Consider the following 10,354-nt stretch of genomic DNA (forward strand, 5'->3'; position numbering starts at 1 on the left):
GTGCACTCCAGAGCAGCGGGGGTGGTCCCTGGCAGTTCTGGGTAGCTCCTGGGTGGTGTGTTCCTGTGTTCCTCTGGGCCCAGCTGTACTCACCCTGATCCCACTGGGCTCCAGAGCAGGACAGTTTCTGGAGGAGCCGCAGGCCTCTCCCCACTGTAGGGGCCCAGGGCCACGGCCCCCTGAGAGCTCTGCGTAGCCCAGGGACGTTCCCAGGGTGCAGCATAGGGTACTGCCTGGCGGAAGCCTTGGGCTGGGGACTGAGTGCTGACAGCACCATGCAGCTCGCGGTCTGGTTAGACCAGGCATGCCGAGGGCTCGGCTGGAGCAGGACTCCTCAAGTCCACGGGCAGCATCCCTGAGCTCTCCAGGCCTTCTTAAAGCCGCAGCAGCCTGAGTGGCAGAGGAAACGGCCTTGCCCCGCCCCGGGCTGGGGTGCCCAGGCCTTTGCCTGCTTTCAGTACCAATTTCCTGTCACAGAAGCCTCTGTCCCTGATGTGTCCCTCAATTCCCACGTGTACCTCAGATCGCACGTGGGACCTCAGATCCCCACGTGTACCTCAGATCCCCACGTGTACCTCAGATCCCCACGTGGACCTCAGATCCCACGTGTACCTCAGATCCCCACGTGGACCTCAGATCCCACGTGTACCTCAGATCCCACGTGTACCTCAGATCCCCCCACGTGTCCCTCAGATCCCCCCACGTGTCCCTCAGATCCCACGTGTACCTCAGATCGCACGTGTACCTCAGATCCCCCCACGTGTACCTCAGATCCCACGTGTACCTCAGATCCCACGTGTACCTCAGGTCCCCCCACGTGTACCTCAGATCGCACGTGTACCTCAGATCCCCACGTGTACCTCAGATCCCCACGTGGACCTCAGATCCCACGTGTACCTCAGGTCCCCCCACGTGTACCTCAGATCGCACGTGTACCTCAGATCCCCCCACGTGGACCTCAGATCCCCCCACGTGGACCTCAGATCCCCCCACCTGGCCTCTTCTCACTGACCCCTCATGACCATGCCTGACCCCCACTGGAGAGGCCTCTTTCTCCCTGACCTGACCCTACTCAGGGCCCTGGGTCTGGACTGGTCACCCTGCTGCCTCCAAGGCCCAGGTGGGGACAGAGGGTCCCACGCAGGCTCCAGGCAGGAGCTGACGTTGTTCCAGACCTGCAGGTTGGACGAGCGCACTGGCTGAGGGGACGGAACCTGGGGAGGGGTGGCCACTGGGCTGCCAGCTGCCGCTGGGGCCTCGGTCAGGACCTCCCTGCAGCCATGCCTGGGTGGCTGAGGACGGAGTCGGGGTCCAGGACAGCTTCCTGTCCCCCATCTCCCTGCACTCGTTCTGGCTCTGCCCAGCGTGGTGGCCTGGCCCTGCCTGCTCAGACAAAGGGGGTGTGTGAGCAGTGAGGGTCCCCGGCACCCTTCCGAGGGAACCCAGGGAGTAGGAGGGGGCAAGCGAGATCCGGCCAGTCCCTCAGGGTCGCCTCCCTGCGGCCCGGCCCCCACCCGAGGCGGAGCCCCGGGGTCCCGGTCCCAGGAGCAGCTCCGTGGTGGAACACGGAGTTCCTGACAGAAGGGGCGCAGGGCCGCGGCGGGGGCGCCTGGGGAAGCCGCGGCTCCCGGGCTGAGGGGCGACGGCCGCGACGGCGGCGCCCTCTGCTGGCTGCGCTGGGCATCGCTGGGCATCCCTGCCGCTGGGCGGGTGCGGGGCTCCCGGCGTGGACGTGACCCCGCCGGCGCTGCCCAGTCCCTCTGCGTCCCAGGGCCCCGGACCCTGCAGCCCGGGCCGCCGGCGGGAGGGGGCGGCCGCTGGACGTGCCCAGGGCCTGCCTGGCCCTTTAAAGGGCAGGGGCTGGAGGCGGGGGCCCGTCGCCTGGCAACCGGGGCCCCTGGCGCGCGCAGCGTCTCCGGGGCGACCCGGGAAGGACGCTTTCGCTGGGCTGTGCTGCTGGCCCTCGTGTCCCGCCATGGCGCAGACGGAGGTGCTGCTGACCAAGCAGCCGGCGCCCCAGACGGTGCCGGCCTGCGAGCTGCCCCGCAAGGAGTATGAGGTGGCACGCAACACGGGCGCCTACTCGTCCTCGGGGCTGGCCACGGCCGGCTTCCGCACGGCCAAGTACCTGGTGGACGAGTGGTTTCAGGCCGGCTACGCGCGCTACCACCAGGCCTTCTCGGACCGCGACCGCTCGGAGCGGCAGCGACAGGAAAGCGGGCAGCTGGCGGCCGAGACCGAGGCGCTGGCGCAGCGCACGCAGCAGGACTCCACGCGCAGGGTGGGCCAGAGGCTGCAGGACGCCCACGGCTGGATGTCCGAGCTGCAGCGCGAGGTGACCGAGCTGCTGGCCGAGACCGACCTGCTGCTGGCTCAGAAGCAGCGGCTGGAGCGCGCCCTGGACGCCACGGCCCTGCCCTTCTCCATCACCACCGACAACCTGCAGAGCCGCGAGCGCCGCCAGGCCCCCGACCTGGTGCGGGACCGCGTGGAGGTGGAGCTGCTGAAGGTGCGGCGCTTCCCGGGCCCTGCCCGGAGAGGACAGCCCGCTACACCCCAGGCTCCTGCGGGAAGCCCGAGTGCCGCTTCCTTGTCCCACACGATGGGCCTGACCCGGAGGTGGGGTTCACAGGAGCCACGCGGGGCGCTGGGGAGGAGGGGGGCGACTCCTTTCCCGCAGCCTTCAAGAAAGCTCCCCCCCACCCCCCAGCAGCCCCATTGGCCCAGAGCAGGCGTCCAGCAAAAGAGCTGGTCCAGCCAGGCGGTCCCAGGGTCCGGGTGGGGGAGCCCCGTGCTCAGAAGGGGTCTCTCCCAGCCCCACCTCACCCCTAGGAGGCCGAGCTCATCCGGAACGTCCAGGAGCTGCTGAAGAGAACCATCATGCAGGCTGTCAACCAGATCCGGTGGGCTGCTGGGGTGGGCCTGGGCCTGGGGTGGGCCTGGGCCTGGGGCGGGCTGGGCCTGGGGCGGGCCTGGGCCTGGGGCGGGCTGGGCCTGGGGCTGGGCCTGGCCGGGTGAAGGGTCTGGCATGGAGCTGAGGTCAGCGCTGAGCGGCTGACCTGCTGGGCAGGCTGAATCGTGAGCACAAGGAGACTTGTGAGATGGACTGGTCAGACAAGGCGCAGGCCTACAACATCGACGAGACCTGTTCCCGCTACCACAGCCAGAGCACCGAGGCGCACTTCCACCCGCACTCCACCGCCTTCGAGGAGAGGTGGGCACGTTGGCCGCCGCTGGACCGGGTGCAAGGCAGAGTGCGGGGGCGCGGCTGTGTGGGGCCCGCAGGGCTGCAGGCGGGACAGGGCGGCCCAGGACTGACCGCTGCCCCGCACACCCCGCAGCGCCTCCACGCCGGAGTCCTGGGCCAGGTTCACCCAGGACAACCTGCTCCGGGCAGAGCGGGAGCGCCTGGCCTCGGCCGACCTGCGTGTGCTTGTGGACTGCATCCTGAGGGACGTGTCGGAGGACCTGCGGCTGCAGTGCGACGCCGTGGCCCTGGCCTTTGGGCAGCGCTGCGAGGAGCTGGAGGATGCCCGCCACAAGCTGCAGGACCACCTGCAGAAGGTGGGGAGCGCAGCCCCGGTGGGCACCCGAGTGCCCGGGTGGGGTGGGGAGCCAGCCCAGGCCTGACCTGGTTCTGCTGCAGACGCTGCGGGAGATCTCAACCCAGGAGCACAACGTCGGGGCGCTGCGACAGGCCATCAAGGACAAGGAGGCGCCGCTGCGCGTGGCCCAGACGCGGCTGTACCAGCGCTCGCACCGGCCCGGGGTGGAGCTGTGCCGGGACACTGCCCAGCTCAGGTGCCCCACTCTTGGGCCTGCACTTGTCCATGCCGCCTCCCGCGAGCCCAGCCGGTCCCTCCAGCAGGTCCCACCCCACAGGGGGAGGCGGTCTGAGGGAGGAGGCTGCTCATGTGTTCCTGGCACTGCAGCGTGGCCTGCCCAACTACGTGGGGTGTGGCCCCCTCCCAGCCCAGGGACGACCTCGTCCCTCTCCTTCCTGAAACTTGTGCCCCCGGAAAGGAGCCCTTTCGGGTTCTGGGCCTTGCGGGTAGGGGTGACACCAGCACCCCCACCCGGCCCTCTCTGATTGTGGGGTCCGGGCGGCTGCAGGCTGGTGAGCGAGGTCGGTGAGCTGAACCAGTCGCTGGCAGCGCTGCGGGAGAAGCTGCTGGAGGCGGAGCAGGTGCTGCACAACCTGGAGGACACACGGCTGGACCTGGAGAAGGACATTGCAGTCAAGACCCACAGCCTCTGCATCGACCGCCACAAGTGCTTGACCCTGCGGGCCCGCTACCCCACTGTGTCCCAGCTGGCCGGCTACCAGTAATAAAGGCCACCTTGGCCTTCACTCTCCTTCGGCAGCCTGGCTCGGTCCGCGGGCTGGAGTGAGGGTCGGGGGCGGCTGTCAGGGTCAAGCAGGCTGACTCCAGCCCTGGGGAAGGCTCCTGTCAGGCTGAGTGTGGCTGGTGCTGACCACAGCGCTGACCACAGGGGCCCTGGCACAGACGGCTGGGCGGGGTCTACGTGGAGCTGTCATCAGCACCCCCGGGGATGGGGTTCCCATCTCTGAGGGGACAAAGAGGGGAGAAGAGGAGCCTGGCCAGTGAGACTGTCCAGGGGGCCACGGAGCCCAGCTGGCCTGGGAAGAGGCACGCCCGTCATTCCATGTGGCCAACGGTGGCTGCGAATCAGAAGGCTGGTGGAGGGGGGCACTGAGGGCTTCCCGGAGGAGAGGTCCAGCCTGCTGTGGGGGTGAGGCCTTGGTGCTGGCACCTCTGCTAAGGGCAGACTACACCCCCCTTCCCTGCAGCTGCCCAGCCCCGGTCTGACCCAAGACATCCCACAGCTAGGCCCCATCCCCATTTAGGCTGTGGAAGCCTGACGCCTGTGCCTGGGGACGACCCCCGGGCCTCAGCTGGGGGGCCATCTGAGAGCCCCACTTGCGGGTAGCTGCGTGAGGCAGTGTCTACTTTGGCCTCCTGGTTTGCCCATCATGCTCACCATCGCCGTGGGACGCCCACGGCCTCTTCTCAGGCTCTGGGTGACACAGACGCACCCCACCTGGGGACCCTGCACCCTGGGGACCCAGAGTTAGGGTTCAAATCCTAGCTGTTCCTAACGTGGCTGACACACCCAGAGTATAGGACACCCCGGGGAAGGGGGCAGAAGACAGACACAGACTCAACTCGGCCTGGCTGGGACAAGAGGGGGCCCACACCCCTCACAGGCTCACAGGGGTGGGGGCTCTGGAATGGGAGGTGCCCCTTTGCAGGCTTCTGGCCTCCATCTGCCCAGTCCTGGATGGTGCAGCCAAGGAGGCAACAAATGCTGATCTCCCTGCCGCCGTTGCCTTTTAAAGAATGAAACAGGTAAACAAAGGTTTGCTGTGGCCCAGGGCTGGGCGCGGGGAGCTGAGTGGAAGTGACCCCCAGGGCCCCTGAACTCCTTCCTACCTGGGGGTGTGACCCGACCAGGTTCTGGGTAGAACTGTGCTCAGTGCTGGCCTCTGCCCCCGGCCACGTGGAGGTCCCGGGCCCAGCTGCGCCCTCCGGCAGGCCGGGTCGGTGCTCTCGGCAGGCACCAGGTGGCGCTCTACTTCCCGCCGCTGCTGGCTCTGCGCGTTTCCTAGGAGGCTGCCTGCTGCCCACTGGCCTCCCACACCTGGGCCCCACGGACAGGTGACAGGCCCCTGCAGTGGGGACGCCGCGCTCCCCACTGCCCAGCACTGACCTTGAGGTCTCTTGGACACAGGGCCTGCGTCCCACAAAGGGCATTGGTGCAGCCCAGCGGCCCTCCCCCCCCCCAATCAGGGGCAGAGTTCTTGCAGGCCATCCCGGTGCTGGGCAGAGGCCTGGGTGTGCAAGCCCTGGGCTGTCAGTGACCCCTCAAGGCAGGGCAGAGAAGGCCACACCCTTCTGGATGAGCAGGAGGGAGCATCCTCCTGCAGGGGCCCCACGCCTGGGGTCAGCTGGGTTCTATTTGCCAGGTCCTCTGCCCCAGCCCGGAGTCGGCCCTCTGTTCCTCCAGCACCCAGTCTCCCCAGAGCTGCCCACACGTCACCCCCAGCAGGGGGCTGCACCCAGAGCACCCAGCGCCCCAGCAGCTGTGGCTGGGCCCACCCCTTCCTGGACATCAGGCCTACAACTGCAGCACAGGCACTAGCACCAGTCCACAGCCTGGCTGGGCACACTGCAGCCCTCCAAGCCCCAGTGCACCAGCGCCTTCCACCTTGCCCACTGAGGAAGGGATGATGCTCAGGAGAGGCTAGCTGCCCCCATCTCTGTCCCTCAGGCCCGGGCAGGCCACCGTGACCCTGCCGGATGTCCACTGCGGCCTCCCGTCGTCACGGAGACGCGGCGGCTGTGTCTGCGTCCAGGCTATTTCTGTCCAGAGCCTCAGTGTCCTGACGGGGCTGAGTCACCCTCTGCTTGCTGACCACTGCCCTGGGCACGCCTGCCCCAGGCCCATACGGGCCTGCAGTAAACACAGGGTTGCTTCCCTGTGGCAGTCATGGACTTGGGGCCCCTTCCTCCGCCAGCCCAGGTGAGGTCTGGGGACTGGAGATCGGCCGCAGTGGTCAGGAGTGTGGACAGCAGAGCCGAGACACCATAACCAGTCCCTGCCAGCCTCTCAGCCTGGGGGGACATGCCCCGGGGTCCCTCAGTCTCCTTACTGGTCACCACTGCACACGGACAGGGCAGCCTTGCAGTGAAGCTAAAGGGGGGGTGTGTCTGGCCACACTGGGGTCACCCCAACAGGTGGTCTGGACCACGGGACACGATCTCTGGCCAGTTTGCACATCCACAACCAGGGACGGCAGAGCCCAGGGTCACAGCACAGAGGGACCCAGGGCCCTGGGGTGTCACTCTGCCCCACAGCACCTGGAGGCCTACCAACCTGTGGTCCCTGCTGATCTGCGACCACCCTGACCTTGCTGACCTGCAAAGTTGCCCATCAGCTGAGGGGTGTGCTGGCATGGAGGGTCCCCTGCAGGGAGGCTGAGGTGCCCATACAGTATGGTGGCCCTGTCTGACCCAACCCCCAACACAACGCCCCACTCCTGGACTTAGCAGCTCATGGGACCCCGGGAGTGTCCAGCTGGGAGCTGGCTCTGACTTGTTGGTCCTGGCCAGACCATTGCATGGTGCCTGTATTCTGCCTGCTGGGCCTCAGCATGCATGTCCGGAGCTGCAGGTGAGCTGCAGGGTGGCCACTGCTCCATGAGCCAGCACAGTGCTGTCCACCGTGGGCCCACCCATCACTGTCAGCGACCACCTGGTCAAGCCGGCTGCCGAGCACCTGGGGAGGCCAGTGCCAAGCCCTCACCCACACACCGCAAAAGGTGAAGCACAGGCAGTGATGTTTGAGCACCAACTGTATGCAGCAGTGAAGTGGGAAGCCAAGTGTGACACAAGCAAGGCAGAGCCTCTTGGGGGCTAGACACAGCCCAGCCTGGGGCAGGCAGGGTGGGATGAGCTGGGTGGTGTGTTCGAGGCTGCCCCTGAGTGCTAATGGGAGTCGTGGGACGGGGGAGGGGGTAGTCTGTGCAGCTGCCGCCATGTGCCAGGCCTCCCCGTGCCTCCCAGGCCGTGTGCTTGGCCAGGTCCTGGCTGGGGTTGGTGTGAGTAGGGACCAGATGGGTGGTCGCTCTGCCCTCCCCTACAGCCAGGCAGCCTGGCCTGCTCCTGACACATCCAGTCTCCATGGCCACTGGGGTTCCTGCCTTGGGCAGCTGCCCAGGGAAGCATCAGCTCAGGAGACAATGCAGGGGTTAGGTGGGCAGCTGAGTCTACCCAGAGCTGCCGGCAGAACCCACCGAGTGCCTTGTGCCATGTTTCGTGCCCAAAGCATCCACGTGCCACGTATCTCAGTGCCCATCCTCTGCTGGATGCCTGTCTATGCACCTGCCCACAGGTGGGTGGCTTTCATCAACACTGTGACTAAGACACAGGGGGACAGATGCGAGATGGACCATGGGGGCCTGGACACAGCCAGTACCTGCCTCTGTCCCAAAGCCCCCAACACCCATGGCTAAGTGGAGTACCAGGACGGTTGGCCGCAGGGTGGCCTGGTAAGGACCATCAAAACAACTTGCAGAGGCCACTCCCAGCCCATCCCATGGCTCTGCTGGTCACTGACTCTGACCCCACACCCCAGCATCTGTACCCAAGCAGAGCCCAAGGGGCGCCTGAGCCTGGGAGCTCCTGGCTGCGGTGGGCGCAGAGAGCACAGGCGTTGCAGGCAGGTCGCTCCATCCACAGCCTCTTCTGTTCCTGAGGGCTGAACCCCAGCCAGTGCAGCCCCCTGTACTCTGGCTCCGCCTCTGGGTATCCCCGTCTCTCAGGCTTACCCCGCAGCCCCTGGGATCCCTACAGAAGCAGCAGGCTAATGGAGGAGGGAACCCCAACTTCCCTCCTGCCGGGGGCCAGCCTGCATTTCCCTCCCTGAACCCCGCCCTGTTGGGTAAATATATGCTGCCTTCCCCCCAGCTCCCACCAGCCGGATGTCCTGCCTAGGGTCGCCCTGGGAGTCGCTGGAGCTGGGGCCCCATAAAACCCACTGAAGCGGACGCAGTAGTGAGAGCCCCGGCCAGGACTGTCCCGGTGCCTCTGGGAGTGAATGTCTGTGTCCTGGCTCCTCCCCCGGCCATGCCTCCTGCACCCCGGCCTCCACACACCCCATCCACTCTGCCGAGCTCCTCTGAGTGTGGCCAACTGTGGTCTGCAGCCATGAAGAGTCCCTGAGGGGGAACCGGGGTCACGGGGCGCTCCAGCCAGAGGGGTGGGCACAGACTCAGAGGTCCCCCAGCCCGCAGGAAGTGCTCCGGACTGCCTGACAGCTGGTGTCACTGTCTCCCAGGGTCTCCCCTGGGTGGGGTCCTCCGAGTCTGGATAGCTCAGAGACGGGGGCTCAGTGAGGAAACGGGGGCAGGAAGGACCCAGAGGACCTGCAGAGGAGGTACCCCAGGCCCCGCGCCAGGCCTCGGCTGGGCACAGCACAGCAGGCCGCTTCCCGACTGTTCTGCGGGTGCTACGGAGGTGCAGGCTGCTCTGGGAGTGCACACACACGTCCACACACACAGGAGAGTGCACACACACACGTGTACACAAAACCAGACATGTCCCTGCCCGTGTGTGTGCATTCGTGAGCACTTGGCACACACCCACACATGCGTGCGTATAACCACACACAGGTCACACATGACGCACGTTCTGCATGCACAGGCACCCATGTGCACTCACACCGGCTGGCCTCTGCACCCTGGCAGGGCACTGCTGGCCAGACCCTGGGTGACAGACGCCCTTAATGTCAAATCAATCAGGAGAGATTGATCTGGGTACATTTCCGAGCCATCTGCTCGCTCCCCAGCCTCACTCCACGCAGCTGCCCCTGACATCCATGTCTGGGGGCCACATCCTGGGAGGGGTAGCAGCTGGCCAGGCCTTGGTACCCCCTAGGTTTGTGCCCCCTCGGGATACTGGTCCCCAGTTGGGCAGGGCTGGGCTAACCTCTAGCTCACACCTGCATGTGCTGAACCCAGAGCTGCCGGGAGCCTCCTGGCCGCCCTCCTGGGGTGCCCCTGCTCTTGACCCCACTTCCCAGGCCATCGGCTAACGGCAGAGGACAGCAGCCTTGTCTGACTGCCCGGTGACCCCCCGCTCCTGGGCGCTCTGCTCTGCCGCCCTCAGCTCCGGCTCAGTGTTTGCATTGGGAACGAATCAAACATTTATTGTCCAGATGGCTGCAGCAGCAGGCTGCCAGACACGAGGGCAGGGTCCATGCGGGGGTCTTGGGTCTTGTTCTGGGCAGACAGGGTAGCCTGAAACGGTCCTTGTACGCTCAGCAAGGCTGGGTCCACAGGCTGGGCCCCCTCCGGGCCCAGGCAGCTCAGACTTGGGCCACAGGCACCCCTGAGGGCCTGCCATTTGCTCCCCAACACTACTGTCTACACTGGGCATCCCGCCCCTGCACCCCCCCAACCAGGGCTGCCCTGCCGGCCCTTGGGGCAGAACCAGTCCAGCAAAGCCACCTGTGCCTGGGGTGCCCGGGACACCCACACTGCCTCAGCCCTGCAGTGCCTCACACCTCTCCCAGGGGACCTCAGAGCGTCCAGTGGGCATTGGGCATTCCGGGCAGCGGGGCGGGGAGGGCTCTGACTGTGCTCGCCTGCACCACGGAGCCATCCCTCAGGGCTGCAGCGACCAACTGAGCGGGGACACACACGAGCCCCAGGAACCAGCAGGCTGCACGGCTTCCTTTCACAGCATGGTCAGGAAGATGTGTCCACCAGCTCAGCGGCCCTCCAGGAAAATTGCTGTCTTTGCCCCAGGGGCTGACGGGGACTGGGGCC

General features: G+C 66.6%; 1 protein-coding gene across 1 annotated transcript; it reads left to right on the forward strand.

Annotated features, from left to right (window-relative positions):
* The first annotated feature begins 1,975 nt into the window (after positions 1–1,975).
* TEKT4 (tektin 4) lies at positions 1,976–4,330 on the forward strand. The gene is made up of 6 exons (XM_040973989.1): positions 1,976–2,509; positions 2,833–2,903; positions 3,071–3,214; positions 3,342–3,564; positions 3,647–3,801; positions 4,114–4,330. The coding sequence occupies exons 1-6, from the start codon at positions 1,976–1,978 to the stop codon at positions 4,328–4,330; spliced, it is 1,344 nt and encodes a 447-aa protein (XP_040829923.1).
* The last annotated feature ends 6,024 nt before the right edge of the window (positions 4,331–10,354 follow it).

This window comes from Ochotona curzoniae, unplaced genomic scaffold, assembly GCF_017591425.1.
Source record: "Ochotona curzoniae isolate NIBS_2020 unplaced genomic scaffold, NIBS_Ocur_1.0 contig_2321, whole genome shotgun sequence".
Lineage (NCBI taxonomy): Eukaryota > Metazoa > Chordata > Mammalia > Lagomorpha > Ochotonidae > Ochotona > Ochotona curzoniae.